Source organism: Telmatherina bonti (assembly GCF_933228915.1).
Source record: "Telmatherina bonti genome assembly, chromosome: 19".
Lineage (NCBI taxonomy): Eukaryota > Metazoa > Chordata > Actinopteri > Atheriniformes > Telmatherinidae > Telmatherina > Telmatherina bonti.
The window spans coordinates 34,032,168-34,051,253 of NC_136617.1; the positions used below are offsets into that span (position 1 = coordinate 34,032,168).

The following is a 19,086-nucleotide window of genomic DNA, read 5'->3' on the forward strand; positions in this document are numbered from 1 at the left end:
AGCTGTCCAGCCTGGGAGTCCCACCTGAAACCGAAGACCCTAAGAGCTGTCCAGCCTGGGGGTCCCACCTGAAACCAAAGACCCTAAGAGCTGTACAGCCTGGGGGTCCCACCTGAAACCAAAGACCCTAAGAGCTGTCCAGCCTGGGAGTCCCACCTGAAACCAAAGACCCTAAGAGCTGTCCAGCCTGGGGGTCCCACCTGAAACCAAAGACCCTAAGAGCTGTCCAGCCTGGGGGTCCCACCTGAAACCAAAGGTCCTAAGAGCTGTCCAGCCTGGGAGTCCCACCTGAAACCAAAGGTCCTAAGAGCTGTCCAGCCTGGGAGTCCCACCTGAAACCAAAGGTCCTAAGAGCTGTCCAGCCTGGGGGTCCCACCTGAAACCAAAGGTCCTAAGAGCTGTCCAGCCTGGGAGTCCCACCTGAAACCAAAGGTCCTAAGAGCTGTCCAGCCTGGGAGTCCCACCTGAAACCAAAGGTCCTAAGAGCTGTCCAGCCTGGGGGTCCCACCTGAAACCAAAGGTCCTAAGAGCTGTCCAGCCTGGGAGTCCCACCTGAAACCAAAGGTCCTAAGAGCTGTCCAGCCTGGGAGTCCCACCTGAAACCAAAGGTCCTAAGAGCTGTCCAGCCTGGGGGTCCCACCTGAAACCAAAGGTCCTAAGAGCTGTCCAGCCTGGGAGTCGCACCTGAAACCAAAGGTCCTAAGAGCTGTCCAGCGTGGGGGTCCCACCTGAAACCAAAGGTCCTAAGAGCTGTCCAGCCTGGGGGTCCCACCTGAAACCAAAGGTCCTAAGAGCTGTCCAGCGTGGGGGTCCCACCTGAAAGCAAAGGTCCTGCTGGTGTAGCTCTGTGGGAGTAGCTAGATACAATGTTTTTGACCAACTGAATGGCGGGTCACAGTTACCTCTTTGCAGATAAAACTGAATTTTTTCCCACTATTTCATTGTATTTTTACATTTCTGCATCATATTATATAATATATAAATATATTCCCATATTAGCTGTGAAGCATGTTGTTTGTACTCTGTGTGTTCAGTACAAGAGTTTTCTTTTCTTTTTCTTTTTTTTTTTACATTGTTTTGGTTTTAACACGGTGTGGGTTCTACTGTCCTTTATTGTTCAGCAGTAGAGGACAAAGTGTGTCAGGGAGAAGTGGGAATTGAACCTTACACCTGGCTGTGTGTAAGCAGCCGCTGCTTTACCAGGTGAACTAAACACCTGCACGAGCATTCAGCTCCAATAAAACCAGTTGTTTTCCTTGTCTTTCCATCTGGTCTCTCTGGTCCTAAAGATGGTTTAGTAACCGTGCTGCTCTGGTGTGTTGCCTCCTCTGTCTGAAGGCTCTGACAGAAACCTCTGCCTCCACAGCAGCTCTGAAGGCTGAGAAGAGGAGGAGCTCCAGTTAGCTTCCCCTGAAAACTCCCTTCTCTTCACCTAACAGTGAAGCAGACACATGACTCTGCTGCAACTGGAGGAGCTGCGTGGTGTTTATTACTGTAAACAGCACCGTGCCGTGCATTGGCAAATTACTTCTGGAATAAGTTTCTATCAGTCACGTCTGAAGCCCGTCTCGTCGTTGGTGGGTCCGCGGAGTGCCAGTTGCTGACCCCTGCAGTACACCCTGTACAGCCAGCATGCAGCTTGCTGTGGAGGAAAGGGTGTTTGGGAAGCTTGTGTCTTTTTCTGTGGATTTTATTTGAGGGGGCGAGGTGTTTGAGGGGTGTTGCCCCCTCTTGTCTCTGCCCAAAGTCGGCCTTAATAGGGAAACAGAGGTAGTTATGGCTCCCCTGAGCTCCAGATGTGATCCCATTTATATGAATATTCACTTTAACTACTGTCTCCTCCATCCACACACACACACACACACACACACACACACACACACACAGCAGAACAAGCAACAGATGAGTTTTAATTTAGTGTTTCTTTCATTTGCCTTTTGTTTGTACTCTTGTCACTTCAGTTTGCTTTTTCCATGAAAACCTTTCCCTGTAGTTTGTTCTCATTTTTAATATAAAATAGATTAAAAGGAATAATTCCATTCTAAAACAAAATCAGGACATGTAAAACATAATTTAAAGTAGAATAATGATTTCAAAATCTCATCAAACCCATATTTTATTTACAATAGAACATAAACAGCAAATGAAATGATGAAACTGAGGCATTTTATCATTTCATAGAAAATATTAAGTTTTTAAACCACTGACGACAGCAACACATCTCACATTTCACATTTTCACTCTGAGGAACATTTTCTGAAATGTTGCACTCAGTTTATCTCATTAGAAAAGCTCTGTCCACCCTTACATCTGAGACTCTATCCCAGTGAAATGCTCCTTTTATATCCAGTCATGTTACCGACTTGTTTCCAGATCACCTAACCATCGTGTCAGATTCCCCACCAGTTGTTTTCTTATTTGAACAAATGCCTTTTCCAGCCTTTTGTTGCCCTTCTTCCAACTGTCTCTGAATTCAGTTGTAAACTAATGTCTCCAGCTGGAATTACAGAAGAAAATGAACCTTGGGTCGGGTATTAGAGCACCAAACCAGGGGCCAAAACTGCCACAAGGAATGAGATGACCATTTCCTTCTGTAGCAAATTAAATTCCTGCTGAAGTATGACGGCTGAATATTTCAGTTTCCCATCTGAGTAAACCTTTCAATGTTCCTCGTTGCGGTTTCTTTCAGTCACACGACTCCGGAGAAGTTCTTCATCGAGGCCTGTGATGAGGGGGCTGATGCTGTGCTGGCCATCGACAGAGTCTCCAATGAGATGACCCTCACAGGTGAGATGTCAAATAAATACAGCAGATTATCACTGCACTGAAAAAGCTGAACTCTGGAACTTTGTACCTCTGCCAAGGTAGAGATCACGTTTTCGGTCGTGTCTGTATACACGCAACATGATTAAAATGTTATGGATGGATCCTTTGGAGACCTTGGGTGATGTGGAGAGGAGGGTCTGATGATGGGAGGGAGCTGGGGGCTGTCTCTCTGCTGTGTCCTACAAGACACTGGTGGTGTTGTGTCTACCATCCACCAGGTGTTTCCTGCTGGTAAAATGTTAACGGTTCTGATTGTCACATGCTTGTTGAAAACAGATCTGGAATCTCAAAGTGATCTAAAGAAAGCTGGAGGTGACTTTGCTGCTTTTACAGGTAAAAAGGACATTCCTCCGTCAGCAGTCACCCGGCCCATCTGTGGCATCATGGGAACTATTCGCCTCGTTGCAGGTACCTGCAGTGTTTTGTGCTTTTCTACGTTTATCTTTTAAACCTGTGAAACCGTCATGGCTGATAACTTCCACTGCTGTCATCCACCAGGGATGTACCTGATCGTCATAACGAGGAAGAGAAACGTCGGAAGCCTCCTGGGCCACGCCGTTTGGAAGGCTGTCGATTTTGATGTCATCTCTTATAAGAAGACGGTGCTCCATCTGTCAGAGATCCAGGTTAGAAGGTTATTTACTCTGCAGCTCAGTAATGTCTGTTTGTGGACACGACTTGTGGATCTTTACTGATAAATGTGAGTTGTGACTGATCTTGTTGCCAAAAACACTCCAGATTGCACTGCCATCCTGAATCCTGGAAATGGTGATTTGTAAACTGTTTTTTTTCTGTTTAATATCCTGAATCCATATTTAGTTAATGCTATTCTCCTTTAACATCACTAGTTCAAATACTGCTCAAGTTTGTGTTTTAAATGATAAAAAACTCAAAGGACTTTATTTTCATACAAAGTCGGCTTCATAAAATCAGTGGGGAGTTCTGTTGTATGTGGATCTATTCCCATTGGCGCAGTAACGTCGTTTCTATGTTCCACAGCATTGATTCCTTAGCAAAGTATGTTTTTCTCAATAGAGATTGTTCTATCGGATAACGGAGTCCATCTCGTCATTATTGTGAAGTTGTCACAGACACAACAAGTTCCTCGATAAAAATCAGAAAAAAATATTTAATCCCTGGAGAGATATTGACGTTCAGGTACAATCTGTCCAAGATTTTTTACAGACGAACAGACATAGAACATTATTACACAGAACATAGGTCTATGGCAGACTGAACTCCCGCAGCCAGGTTTGTCCGGCGCCGCCTTTCGGCAGAGAGGAAAGAAACAACATGAGGTAAACATGAGGAGAATAAAGGTACTGCCCTTACAGGGCAGTCTAGAGATTCAACAAAACAACCTCAAAACCAGTAAAAGGACATATTCAGACAATCACAACATGAGGAAAACACCCAGGAGGGCCTGGTTGGGGTGGGATCTCCCAGCACAGCCAGTCAGTTCACAGCCGAAAACGGCATTGAACCAAGTTGCTGTTTGTGAGTGAAGGGAGGGACAAGGACCAGAGAAGACGGTGAAAGATAAGACAGTGTGTGTAACAGTGACCGTGACGTGTGTGTGTGTGTGTGTGTTCATCTCTGCCATCGGGAGTTGAGTTCAGTTTAGTGCCACAGGCCTGAGAGGAGAGTTTGGCTTGGGTGAAACTGAGCGTCAGTCAGGGAGCCAGATCCAGATAACAGCTTTGTTTTGGGTCAGGCTGAGCGTTGTTTGGCTCTTCCTTAAGTCCTCAGTGGTCTCAGTCGGACTCCAAAACAGCCGAATCAGGGGTCAGTTTCCACCAAACCGAGCATCAGCTTCTCCATGATGTTTTCCACCCCACGGATGAGCTCCAGAACCGCAACCAGCCGGCCAGTTCGGGCCAGAGTGGCATCCAGTTTACTGTCCAGCTCAATCACCGCATGAGTTCGAGTGCTAGTTGCTCGCCATAGTCCAGCACTGATCTACGCATCAGGAAACCGCACACACCATGAAACCGCACACACCAGGAAACCGCACACACCAGGAAACCGCACACACCAGGAAACTGCACACACCAGGAAACTGCACACACCAGGAAACTGCACACACCAGGAAACCGCACACACCAGGAAACTGCACACACCAGGACACCAGGAAACTGCACACACCAGGACACCAGGAAACTACACACACCAGGACACCAGGAAACTGCACACACCAGGAAACCGCACACGCCAGGAAACCACACACACCAGGAAACCGCACACGCCAGGAAACCACACACACCAGGAAACTGCACACACCAGGAAACCGCACACACCAGGAAACCGCACACACCAGGAAACCACACACACCAGGAAACCGCACACACCAGGAAACCACACACACCAGGAAACCACACACACCAGGAAACTACACACACCATGAAACCGCACACACCAGGAAACTACACACACCAGGAAACTACACACACCATGAAACCGCACACGCCATGAAACCGCACACGCCATGAAACCGCACACGCCATGAAACCACACACACCAGGAAACCACACACACCAGGAAACCACACACGCCAGGAAACCACACACGCCAGGAAACTACACACACCAGGAAACTACACACACCATGAAACCGCACACGCCATGAAACCGCACACGCCATGAAACCGCACACGCCATGAAACCGCACACGCCATGAAACCGCACACGCCATGAAACCGCACACACCATGAAACCGCACACGCCATGAAACCGCACACACCAGGAAACCACACACACCAGGAAACCGCACACGCCATGAAACCGCACACGCCATGAAACCGCACACGCCATGAAACCGCACACGCCATGAAACCGCACACACCAGGAAACCACACACACCAGGAAACCGCACACGCCATGAAACCGCACACGCCATGAAACCGCACACGCCATGAAACCGCACACGCCATGAAACCGCACACACCAGGAAACCACACACACCAGGAAACCACACACACCAGGAAACCACACACACCAGGAAACCACACACACCAGGAAACCGCACACGCCAGGAAACCGCACACGCCAGGAAACCGCACACACCAGGAAACCACACACACCAGGAAACCACACACACCAGGAAACCACACACGCCAGGAAACCGCACACGCCAGGAAACCGCACACGCCAGGAAACCGCACACGCCAGGAAACCGCACACGCCAGGAAACTACACACACCAGGAAACTACACACACCAGGAAACCACACACACCAGGAAACCGCACACGCCAGGAAACCGCACACGCCAGGAAACTACACACACCAGGAAACCGCACACACCAGGAAACCACACACACCAGGAAACCGCACACACCAGGAAACTACACACACCAGGACACCAGGAAACTACACACACCAGGACACCAGGAAACCGCACACACCAGGAAACTACACACACCAGGAAACCACACACACCAGGAAACTACACACACCAGGACACCAGGAAACCGCACACACCAGGAAACCGCACACACCAGGAAACCGCACACACCAGGAAACCGCACACAAAACCGCACACGCCATGAAACCGCACACGCCATGAAACCGCACACACCATGAAACCGCACACACCAGGAAACCACACACACCAGGAAACCGCACACACCAGGAAACCACACACACCAGGAAACCGCACACACCAGGAAACCGCACACGCCAGGAAACCGCACACGCCAGGAAACCGCACACGCCAGGAAACCACACACACCAGGAAACCACACACACCAGGAAACCACACACACCAGGAAACCGCACACGCCAGGAAACCGCACACGCCAGGAAACCGCACACGCCAGGAAACTACACACACCAGGAAACCGCACACGCCAGGAAACCGCACACGCCAGGAAACTACACACACCAGGAAACCGCACACACCAGGAAACCGCACACACCAGGAAACCACACACACCAGGAAACCACACACACCAGGAAACCACACACACCAGGAAACTACACACACCAGGAAACTACACACACCAGGACACCAGGAAACCGCACACACCAGGAAACTACACACACCAGGACACCAGGAAACCGCACACACCAGGAAACCGCACACACCAGGAAACCACACACGCCAGGAAACCACACACACCAGGAAACCACACACGCCAGGAAACCACACACGCCAGGAAACCACACACGCCAGGAAACTACACACACCAGGAAACTACACACACCAGGAAACCGCACACACCAGGAAACCACACACACCAGGAAACTACACACGCCAGGAAACCACACACGCCAGGAAACCACACACGCCAGGAAACTACACACACCAGGAAACTACACACACCAGGAAACCGCACACACCAGGAAACCACACACGCCAGGAAACCACACACACCAGGAAACCACACACGCCAGGAAACCACACACGCCAGGAAACCACACACGCCAGGAAACTACACACACCAGGAAACTACACACACCAGGAAACCACACACGCCAGGAAACCACACACACCAGGAAACTACACACACCAGGAAACTACACACACCAGGAAACCGCACACACCAGGAAACTACACACACCAGGAAACTACACACACCAGGAAACCGCACACACCAGGAAACTACACACACCAGGAAACCGCACACACCAGGAAACCGCACACGCCAGGAAACCGCACACGCCAAACAGCAGAAACCAGTTATCATAAATCCAGTTGTGTAGAAACCCTCCACAGAAAGAAGCGACAGATACACGACCTTCATCACGTATCCAGCAGCATGCACTCTGTCAGGACCTGCAGGCTCTCCTTCGCCCGTTCTTCAGGAAAAAAGATTTGACCCATTTCATTGAGAGACCAGCTGACCAGATCCATGATTTAGATTCGGAAGGAAATGAATAAAGAGGCTCAGACAGATAGATCGACACAACAGAGAAGCAGCAGGTCAGAGTGGGAACAGGAGGGAGAGAACGAGCGTCCGTCCTGTCAGAGAGCAGTTATATATATGACTACCAGCAGTCTTGCCAGCTTTTTGTCCCTTACTTCCTCCTCTAGTCTGAGGAGCTTCATCCCAACGTCGGACTCTGCCTTTCTGATTAGTTTGTCCAGTCGGTGTCCATCCTCTGCTTCAGTGCCCGGTCCCCAGCACACCACAGCAAAGACAGCGATACTGATGATGGTATGATGCTGGGTAATGTGGGTTGGTACCCATGAGGGGGGTCTGTTTGACCTCTGCAGGCTCAGAGGAGCAGGAGATGCAGATCAGCCTTGAGATGACTCATTTTCCCCTGCTGCTGTGTAAACCCGGCGCCTTGTGGATGTCTGACGGACACGGTGAGCCCTCGTGTTTCAGGATTAGTGCTGCAGTCTGGAGTCTAGTGCATTATTAATCTGCCGCTGCTCCTGTTGCTGGTGTCCTGTCTGGGAACTGTGATGAAAACATCCAGTAAATACCAATTCAATCCCAAATCACAGCAATGGCACGCGGTGGGCTTAAAAAGGAAGAATGATAGTTGATCCGGTCAGTGTGGTAGAGGTGTAACAGCAGCCTTTTCCCTTTCGGTTAACAAGCTTAGCGGCTAGATCTTATTAAGCCGGGGCTCACATATCCTGCTGCAGCGCCGTCTTCATCAGACGGAAGCTCATTCCTGAACGACATGTTAAAACCGTTTCACTCTGGTGAATCATAACATGGCTGTAAGCAGAGCTTAAAGATGCAGCAAGAGACGGGCATGTATGACACAAATAAAGAGTAGAAAAACTGCATTTAAACTCCAACATTAAACAGCATTAAACATCCCCTTAAGTAGGTCTAAGTCTGTCCTGTAATCTGTCTTTCATAATTTTTTCTTTTAACATTCACCCTATCAGTTGCATCAATTGAATTTCCCTTTGGGGATTCATAAAATACTTTTCATTTCATTTCATTCATTTCATCATGATGGTAAAAACCAAACATTATTTAAACGGATATTCACCGTGAGAACCACCTGAAGTAATGAAATCCTTACGTTACAGCTAACAACCACATAGTGCCCATGTAAACTGGCTAATTGCCCCCCAGCAAGGCAGTGAACAGCTGCTTACACTAAATCACACACACACTGTATGCACACGAAATGCTGATGAAAATAGAGAAGTCTGAATCTGTACATTGACTTACTACTTACAGGTCAGGTGTAAATGCACAGTCAGTTCAGGCAGCATGACTCAGCAGTCTGCTGCGCTGAGACTGAGGAGGATGCATGCAGATCACATTCCCACCAGAAGGTGTCCTGCCAGGCTCGCCAGCAGCCATGAACATGGCAGGATGGTTGATCTGCACCATAGCTGGAGAAACCAAAACAAAAGTCCAACTTCTGTTTCACTTACATGCACTACTCTCTCTCTCTTTTGGATTGAGACTTAAAAACCTGCAATCCTTACCTAATTTATGACATATTTTATGTACTTCTTATGTATTTACATTACTTAGGTTTAATATTGTTGTATTAATTAATCAAATCAAAGAGACTTTATTAATCCGAGAGGGGAAATTCATGGTTCAAGCCAGCTTGTCCAAGGTTTCACATACAGACATGTAACATTTAGGACACATCTACAGAACCGAACTGAAGCTTCGGCCACGCAGCCAGTTTTACCGGTGCCGCCTTATAACAGATGAGAACAGAGATACATTAGGATCATAGGGGTGGGGGGGTCAAGGAAAAAAAAACCACGTAACTCCAGACCGCACCACCAGGTGACGCAGTCTGGAGATTTAGTTGTTTTATCTTGTGTGTCTTTTAACACTTTAACTCTTTAGCTCCAGTGTTTCTTCTTCCTCATGGGGATCCTCCGTGTCGGGGGCTGCGCCTGTTTTACCGACGGGGTCGTCCTGGCGGGGGTGTTGGCAGGGGTCCTGCACTGCAGCCATATGGCTGTGTTGTGGACCCGAGCCTGGGCGTTCCCTGTGGCGGCGTCTCTGTTGGTCATTCCTGATGCGTCTCCTGTCATGGACGTATTCCCCACATGCCGTTTCCTCGCAGCGGTGTCGGTCAAGCCACACACAGATAGAATCCTGAAAATTAGTGGTTTTTATTTCGGCTTAAATGTTCAGGGGAAGGGTTGAGGTGTGTGTGTGTGTGTTTTTAAGTTTAAAACTGTGTTTTTTTTAATGTTGTCAAGCACTTTGATATGCTTCTGTATGAAAAGTATACAAATAAAGTTTGATTTGATGATGTTCCTCCTAGATTTCTGATTTTAAAATTCCCGCTGCGGGGCTTTGCTGATGTTCCACATGAGAAGGCACGAGTGTGTGTGTGTGTGTGTGTGTGTGTGTGTGTGTGTGTGTGTGTGTGTGTGTGTGTGTGTGTGTGTGTGTGTGTGTGTGTGTGAGTGAGTGTGTATGTGTATGTGTGTGTGTGTGTGTGTGTGTGTCGCGCTCCCATTTGGCCGTTCATGTAGCAGGTCTAAACGCCCAAATTGCGACTTTTCTTTTTCCTCCTGGTTGCATCGCGCTCATGTCCACCACAACGCAAAGCCCGAGACTTTCTGGGATAAAAGAAGATGAGATGAAATAAATGGAGATTTTACCTGCCTGACATTTCTAGATCTGATTTTACAGATAAGTAAAATCAGAAGGCCTTTTGTCACTGCAGTCTGAACGCTGGCAGTGCCGTCATATTCTGCTATAGAGACGTAACGACGCAGATATTGTTCAAGATTATATGTTATTACACAATAATTCCTTCAGAGCTCGCCGTCCCCTCTCACTGGGCTGAGACCGTCTGTCAGGCTGGTAATTCCAGTGTTAAAGAACTTTAAAAAATTAAGATTGTCTATTGATATATTAGATATGGCAGCTCTTTGCTACCTGTTGTGTGGGAAACACTGGAAGAGGTTAAACTTCGTCTAAATTTCATCCCACGCTTCACTATATCAGGTTTGATTTGTTTTAACAACAGAAAACATGACGAGGGCACATTTTCCTCCTTTTAGACTTGTTTTTTGTGCATTTAAAGGTGCAGACATGGTTTTCTTTGTGTATGCATCGCTTGTGGTTTCCTAGAGGTCCTAAAAAGCTGAGGACCTGGACAAAAAGCAGCTTATCTTGGGTTTGGTGTTGGTGTCAGTGGTTCTGTTAATCTCTGCAAAGTTCCATATCCCAGTTTTCCTGTCTGTTGTCCTGTTGTAGTCTCAGGAGAATAAGACCTTCCTGTCCATGATCAACAATGTGCTGACCACAGATGGCTTCTACTTCTGCACGGACTTTGACCTGACGCACACGCTTCAGCGACTAGCCAACACCAGCCCCGACTTCCAGGAGATGAGCCTACTGGAGAGGGTGAAGCATCCCATAAACTCACTGCACTCAGTTCCTTCACAGCAGACAGTGAATGTTTGTCCTGACTGGTTGTTTCCTCGAGATTCTTTCACACATTGTTCATTCAGTTTAACACCATTTCCTTAAAACTCTGCTAGAGCTGAGGAGCCCCCAGGCACACTTAGTTTCTCAGGAACCGGAACTCTGTGGGGGGAATTATGACGGAAATCTTATCCTTTAGGGCACAGGTGTCGAACTCCAGTCCTCAAGGGCCGGTATCCTGAAGGTTTTTGTTGTCTCCATGCTCCAACACACCTGACCAAAACTTAAAAAAGGTTAACAAGAAGCTGCTGGATGCATTTGATTTTAATCAGCTGGGTTGGTGGAGGGAAACACCAAAAACCTGCCTGATACCGGCCCTCGAGGACTGGAGTTTGACACCCCTGCTTTAGGAGAGCTACAGAGGTTTTCTAGACATTCATGTCCCATTCACGAGGTTTAGATGCTAACGCTAACCCTAACGACGTCTCTGACCACCAAACATTCACCGGTCTATTGATAAAACAACTGAGGGAGCAGGATTCAAACCACCCTTCACTAGACCGTATACTCCCGAGCCACTGCCTCTGCAGGGGTGGGGTCTGTGAAGGAAACTAGTCAACAAGAGTCTGGATGAGCAGAGATCAGACCGTTTTATTCTGGAACTTGTAATCCCACCGGCTCTTACAGAGTCTGAGGCAGAGCTTACATGTCAACAAGAAACACCGGTTGTGAGTGGGAGGTTACAAAGCCGAGGAGGTGGCTCGGGCATCTGGTGAGGATGCCTCCTGGACCTCCCTGGTGAGATGTTCCAGACGCTCTCCTGCAGTAGGAGACCGCGGGAAAACCCAGGATATGCTGGAGGGATTATGTCTCTTGGCTGGTCTGGGAATGCCTCAGGATCCCCCCGATAAGCTGACAGATGTGGTTGGGAAGAGGGAAGTCTGGGTTTCCCTGCTCAGGCTGCTGCCCCCGCGATCCGACCCCTGATAAATGGTAGAAAATGGATGGATCAATACGGATATTAGTTTCCTCTGTTGTGGAATTAAACTACGGAATCAGTCTTTGTCATGTTGGCCTGTTTGCAAATGCAGATGGAAATCAATAAAAGCTGAAGCATTGATGTAATATTCACTCCTTGTGCAAAATAAGAGAAATATTTCAGCCTGCATTATCTACAACAGGGATCCCCAATCCAGGTCCTAGAGGACCGGTGTCCTGCAGGTTTTCCGAGTGTCCCTGCTGCAACACACCTGATTCAAATCATTATGTATTTAGCAGACATGTGCAGAGCTTGTCTGAGTCCAGCAGGAACACTTGGAAAACTTGCAGGACACCGGTCCTCGAGGACCAGGGTTGGGGATCCCTGATCTACAACACGCCAAATTAAATAATACTTTTAATTAAATTACCTTTTGTTTTGATCAGATATCAGCTAAAGCTTTTTGACTCTGATCTTTATTTTTTATTTTACTATCACTTCAAATCTGTAGTGATGAATATATCTTTGAGCTTAATCTTTATTCTGTGTATTTTAGGTGCATTTATCACTAGAATGTCCCAGATGTAATTTTGACTGTTTTATAATTAGAATATTCTTTTACTTTATTAAATAAAATGATAAAGCTTCCTGGTGCCCAACTTTACCAAAAAAAACACATGAATTTAATTAAAACTAATTTAAATATTTAGTATATTTCATACATTTTAGCTTCCATCGCTCTGGGAACGCCAGTGTTGAAAGGAATTTTGTTGTCCCAGTGTCTCTTATTTTGTTGGTTAATTATATCACTGAAATGGCCGATATCAACATTAAATTTTGAGGTCTATATCGGCTGATACTGTGCTGATAATATCTGCAGCATTCAGTACGCTTCCACCGGTTGATTACACAAGCAGGAGAATGCACGATGCAGATTTACCCAAACTCTGTCTGCTCTGCAGAGTCCCTGTTTACTGAAGACTCAGCTCTTCAAGGAGACCTTCCACACTTAGTTTAGCTATATTTGTTGGAAAGTTGGAGAACTTAGCCCAGTTCTTTGCAACAAACATTATGGTATTTGTGGTGGAGACTATACACATAGCATGGTTTTAATGTGTTACTCCTTTCTTAACGATCTTTTATGCAGTAAAAAATATATACAGTATTCTGCATAGTTTAGAGTAGTTCAGAAAGCTTGCTTTAGTAGGGTCATGCATTAAACTGAATGTTCTGTTCAAGGCCTGTTTAAGCTTTGACTGTTATCTTCAAGCTGCCAGTTGTTTGGACTAGTTCTGCCAGGAACTAAAAACCACTGAAACACCCGGAGCGGGAGGCAGAGCTCTCCAGACCTCTCGCTGACAACAACTGTGCATTGTCAGTAAACTGGACGGACCACGGTGGATTTCTAGATTTGTTTTTCATCAGAGAAATTCCACGACAGTATCAATTCTTTGTACTTCAACATCGGTGATATTATGGGGTGGGAAGGGAGTAAACAACCAAAAAAACAGGAAAAAAAGCCTGTAGCTTCATGGAAAGACCTGCGTCCAACTGGACAGTCCTCCAGCACCTTCCTACCATGTCCTCTACTGTTTGGTTTCATGCTTGTGTTGTTCTCACTCAGATGGAAGTCGCTTTGGATAAAAGCGTCTGCTAAATGACTGTAGAATAGAATAGAATAGAATAGAAAATATTAGTCCTAAAACAAAGCAGAGATTAATCCTGTCAGGACAAAGTGAAGTTAGATGTTTACTTCTCTGGTCCTCCTGTCTAAAAATGGTGACTGTAAATGAGGTGTGTGTGTGTGTGTGTGTTTCCAGGCAGATCAGAGGTTTGTGTGGAATGGAAACCTCCTGAGAGAATTGGCTGGACAGCCAGAGGTAACTCGCCAACCTGCTGACCCCATTCTTCTTCTTCTCTTCATGAACTAACTGTCACTCTTCTTCTGCAGCTGCATAAGTTTGCTCTGCCGGTTGTTCATGGATGTATCCTTTATGTGTCTGACATTTCCTCCTGATCTGGCAGAGTTCAGCCAGACATGAGGTGATGAAATTAAATGAAAATGCTAAGAATTAACCCCAGAGTTAAGTTGTAAAGATACGATGATAAAGACTTGAATCTCTTCTTGGACCTCCTTCGCCGTTGATCACAGCAGCATTTTCTGTGGCGAAGCTTCAAAAAGCTTCTGCAGTGTCTCGTTTATCTCTGTCCGGAGCTGCATGGATTATTCCTGAAGATGTTGTTGTGATGGCATTGGGACCGTCAACACGTCCCAAGGATCCTGAACGGGGTTTGAATCTGGACTCTGGATCATTTTACTCTTAATTATCTGGAAAAACCGGCTCATCGTTACAGAAAGGTTTTACTGATCAGTGCCTCCACAGCTGTTTAGTCTCAGTCCTTCCACTTCCCAGCATTTTATTCATGTTAGTACTTTTACTGTTAAACTTACGGTAGCTGTGAGTTTTACTGGTTCTTTTGGAGATCATTTAAACGTTCCAAACAGCATTTTAGTAGTTTCAGCATCTCTTTAGATGTTTTCTGTCGTTAGAAGCCAGTAATTCGACCCTTCTGAAACAGATGAACGTGTTTTCCACGACCCCATGGTGTCTCTTCCCACGTGGTTTCAGAAACGTTTGAGTTAAATCCAAATGGTGACTTTTTATCTGGACAGATGTGTTTAATGATCAAGATGAGCTTTTCTTTGATGCTGCTGGTCCAGTCATTGTCATGAAGCCGTGTCGGATAAACGGGAAGATCTTTGAGTGGATATTGATCTCCAGGAGGAGCTGCTTCCGGGCCGGTGTCAGATATTACGTCAGAGGTAAGTGTGTGTGTGTGTGTTGTCATGGTGACATGGAACCAGGCGGTTGTCCTCCTCCCTGCCAGCTGTCCCGTTCTCCTTCCAGGCATCGACTCTGAAGGCCACGCCGCCAACTTTGTGGAGACGGAGCAGATCGTTCTGTATGAAGGAGCGAAGGCTTCGTTTGTTCAGGTCAGTGGCGATCCATCACATCAGCTGATTGGATCCTGGAGAACTGATCGGCTTCCTTTCGGTACTTAAACATCCACGGTTTGACATTTTGATGCCATCTAAAGACGTTTGTCCTGGTCAGACACGAGGCTCGATGCCGTTTTACTGGAGCCAGAGGCCCAACCTGAAGTACAAGCCTAAACCCATCATCAGCAAGACAATGAACCACGTAAGACCAGCCTTCTCTCTGACATGTTGAGTCATGTGACCCTGAAGCTAACCACCAGTCTTTGCACAGATGGATGGGTGCCAGCGGCATTTCGACTCTCAGGTCCTCATCTACGGGAAACAAACCATCCTGAACCTGGTGAGCCCCCCAGCTGCCCCCCCCCCCCCCCCCCCCCCCCACTTCTTACACACCTGTCACTGATGGGTTTTAGAGTTTAATTTGTTCCCTTTCAGGTGAACCAGAAGGGTTCGGAGAAGCCTCTGGAGCAGACCTTTGCCAGGATGGTGTCTGATACATACAACCAAATGCTGAGGTGAGAGATGTCTGAGGACAGCTTAGCAACAGCTGTCCTCAGTCGCTCCGTCACTCGTATCACCACCGACCGCCGTGCTCCGTCGCCCGTATCGCCACCGGCCGCCGTGCTCCGTCGCCCGTATCACCACCGGCCGCCGTGCTCCGTCGCCCGTATCGCCACCGGCCGCCGTGCTCCGTCGCCCGTATCACCACCGGCCGCCGTGCTCCGTCGCCCGTATCACCACCGGCCGCCGTGCTCCGTCGCCCGTATCGCCACCGGCCGCCGTGCTCCGTCGCCCGTATCACCACCGACCGCCGTGCTCCGTCGCCCGTATCGCCACCGGCCGCCGTGCTCCGTCGCCCGTATCACCACCGGCCGCCGTGCTCCGTCGCCCGTATCGCCACCGGCCGCCGTGCTCCGTCGCCCGTATCACCACCGGCCGCCGTGCTCCGTCGCCCGTATCGCCACCGGCCGCCGCGCTCCGTCGCCCGTATCACCACCGGCCGCAGTGCTCCGTCGCTCGTATCGCCACCGGCCGCCGTGCTCCGTCGCCCGTATCGCCACCGGCCGCCGCGCTCCGTCGCCCGTATCGCCGCAGTGCTCCGTCGCCCGTATCGCCGCAGTGCTCCGTCGCTCGTATCACCACCGGCCGCCGTGCTCCGTCGCTCGTATCGCCACCGGCCGCCGTGCTCCGTCGCCCGTATCGCCACCGGCCGCCGTGCTCCGTCGCCCGTATCGCCACCGGCCGCCGTGCTCCGTCGCTCATTCCGTCGCCCGTATCGCCACCGGCCGCCGCGCTCCGTCGCCCGTATCGCCACCGGCCGCCGCGCTCCGTCGCCCGTATCGCCACCGGCCGCCGCGCTCCGTCGCCCGTATCGCCACCGGCCGCCGCGCTCCGTCGCCCGTATCGCCACCGGCCGCCGCGCTCCGTCGCCCGTATCGCCACCGGCCGCCGCGCTCCGTCGCCCGTATCGCCACCGGCCGCCGCGCTCCGTCGCCCGTATCGCCACCGGCCGCCGCGCTCCGTCGCCCGTATCACCACCGGCCGCCGTGCTCCGTCGCCCGTATCACCACCGGCTTCTGGAACTCGTGGCGTAAATCGTGATGGATAGCTCATCCTTGACGACTCTGTTTGGTCCGACAAGCGTTCCAGTCCTGCAGGTTTTCAGGGTTTCCATGTGCCGACACACCTGAGGAGCATGAAATGGATCCAACAGCTTATAGGTTCGGCACAATAACTCATTGATTAGTAAAGCAACAACGAGAGATCCATGAGAACACCATTATTAATCACATTTTCATGATGTTTCTTTCTGCACGGTGGCACCAAAAACCAGCTGAGTTTACGGAGGACACACAGTAAATATCAGCATGAATAAACGTTTAACCCGAACACTCCAGGAAGAGGTGTTAATGTTTGTATCAGTGCTGATATTTTAGCTCCTGAAAGCTGAGACTTGAGAGTGCGACGAGCAGATGGTCTGATTTCTACAAAGTACTGTCAGTAATAAATCCTGTTTTGTGGTTTCAGTCGGTCTTTATGGGAGTACGTCTATTAATCCATAAGTTTGACATGATCTAGCTTCATAAACGAAGAACGTAAAACGTGTCTAGATGTTGATTAAAAGAGTTTCTTCATCTTTTTACGTAAATAAATGACTTGGAGTCTTAAGGATTGTTCTTCAGCTCACATCGTAGGTCACGGCTCCCTCAGTCTGATCAGGACTTGTCTTCGCTTACAGTTACATGGCCTTCGACTTCCACAAAGAGTGCAGCAACATGAGATGGGACCGTCTGCAGATCCTGGTGGATGCCCTGACAGAGACTCAGGAGGAATACGGGTAATTCACTCGCTCCATGCTTCCCTCTACCTTCACAGTGGAATGAGGTGCTGAGCCTCTCCTCTGTCTGTAGTTATTTCATGGTGACCACGGAGGGGAAGATCCTCACCCAGCAGAGTGGAGTCTTCCGCAGTAACTGCATGGACTGCCTGGACCGGACCAACGTCATCCAGAGCCTGCTGGCTCGCCGCTCTCTACAGTCTCAGCTTCAGGTAATTCTCCGCCCTCTGCTGCCGACCAGGTGTCAGGAGGTTTGGTTGTTCTGGACTTTATCTGCAGATGCTCTTTCTACCAGCTTCCTTAGAAACAGAACTTTGCTGAACTATGAAGAGTTTTTCACTCTTTGTGACATCGTCATGAATGAAAACAAAAAAAGTAACTTCTCATTTATGCTTTTTTTTTTTTTTTTTTTTAAAGTTACTTTTACAGTTTGATCTGAGGTTTATATCTTTAAAAGTTAAGTTGCACCCAAATAATACTGGTATTTCATTACTTATGTAGCTTTAAGCTAAAGAATTTACCTCTGGAAATCAATACTTCTGACTCTAATGAAGCTAAGTACTCTGTAAGTTTATTACCACAGTAATTCTACCAGTTTAAAGTAGAAGCTAAGTACTCTGTAAGTTTATTACCACAGTAATTCTACCAGTTTAAAGTAGAAGCTAAGTACTCTGTAAGTTTATTACCACAGTAATTCTACCAGTTTAAAGTAGAAGCTAAGTACTCTGTAAGTTTATTACCACAGTAATTCTACCAGTTTAAAGTAGAAGCTAAGTACTCTGTAAGTTTATTACTACAGTAATTCTACCAGTTTAAAGTAGAAGCTAAGTACTCTGTAAGTTTATTACTACAGTAATTCTACCAGTTTAAAGTAGAAGCTAAGTACTCTGTAAGTTTATTACCACAGTAATTCTACCAGTTTAAAGTAGAAGCTAAGTACTCTGTAAGTTTATTACTACAGTAATTCTACCAGTTTAAAGTAGAAGCTAAGTACTCTGTAAGTTTATTACCACAGTAATTCTACCAGTTTAAAGTAGAAGCTAAGTACTCTGTAAGTTTATTACTACAGTAATTCTACCAGTTTAAAGTAGAAGCTAAGTACTCTGTAAGTTTATTACCACAGTAATTCTACCAGTTTAAAGTAGAAGCTAAGTACTCTGTAAGTTTATTACTACAGTAATTCTACCAGTTTAAAGTAGAAGCTAAGTACTCTGTAAGTTTATTACCACAGTAATTCTACCAGTTTAAAGTAGAAGCTAAGTACTCTGTAAGTTTATTACTACAGTAATTCTACCAGTTTAAAGTAGAAGCTAAGTACTCTGTAAGTTTATTACCACAGTAATTCTACCAGTTTAAAGTAGAAGCTAAGTACTCTGTAAGTTTATTACTACAGTAATTCTACCAGTTTAAAGTAGAAGCTAAGTACTCTGTAAGTTTATTACTACAGTAATTCTACCAGTTTAAAGTAGAAGCTAAGTACTCTGTAAGTTTATTACTACAGTAATTCTACCAGTTTAAAGTAGAAGCTAAGTACTCTGTAAGTTTATTACCACAGTAATTGTACCAGTTTAAAGTAGAAGCTAAGTACTCTGTAAGTTTATTACCACAGTAATTCTAC

General features: G+C 47.5%; 1 protein-coding gene across 2 annotated transcripts in view; it reads left to right on the forward strand.

The window, feature by feature from the left end:
- sacm1la (SAC1 like phosphatidylinositide phosphatase a) overlaps nt 1-19,086 on the forward strand; it is a 35,436-nt gene that overhangs the window by 5,425 nt on the left and 10,925 nt on the right. For both annotated transcript variants that reach the window (XM_079259138.1, XM_079259139.1), the window contains exons 2-14: nt 2,690-2,787; nt 3,160-3,234; nt 3,325-3,452; nt 10,980-11,129; nt 13,950-14,009; nt 14,081-14,114; nt 14,852-14,953; nt 15,039-15,124; nt 15,246-15,332; nt 15,402-15,470; nt 15,566-15,645; nt 17,370-17,468; nt 17,542-17,680. In XM_079259138.1, the coding sequence (XP_079115264.1) occupies nt 2,690-2,787; nt 3,160-3,234; nt 3,325-3,452; nt 10,980-11,129; nt 13,950-14,009; nt 14,081-14,114; nt 14,852-14,953; nt 15,039-15,124; nt 15,246-15,332; nt 15,402-15,470; nt 15,566-15,645; nt 17,370-17,468; nt 17,542-17,680 (1,207 nt within the window). The remainder of the gene's footprint in view (nt 1-2,689; nt 2,788-3,159; nt 3,235-3,324; nt 3,453-10,979; nt 11,130-13,949; nt 14,010-14,080; nt 14,115-14,851; nt 14,954-15,038; nt 15,125-15,245; nt 15,333-15,401; nt 15,471-15,565; nt 15,646-17,369; nt 17,469-17,541; nt 17,681-19,086) is intronic.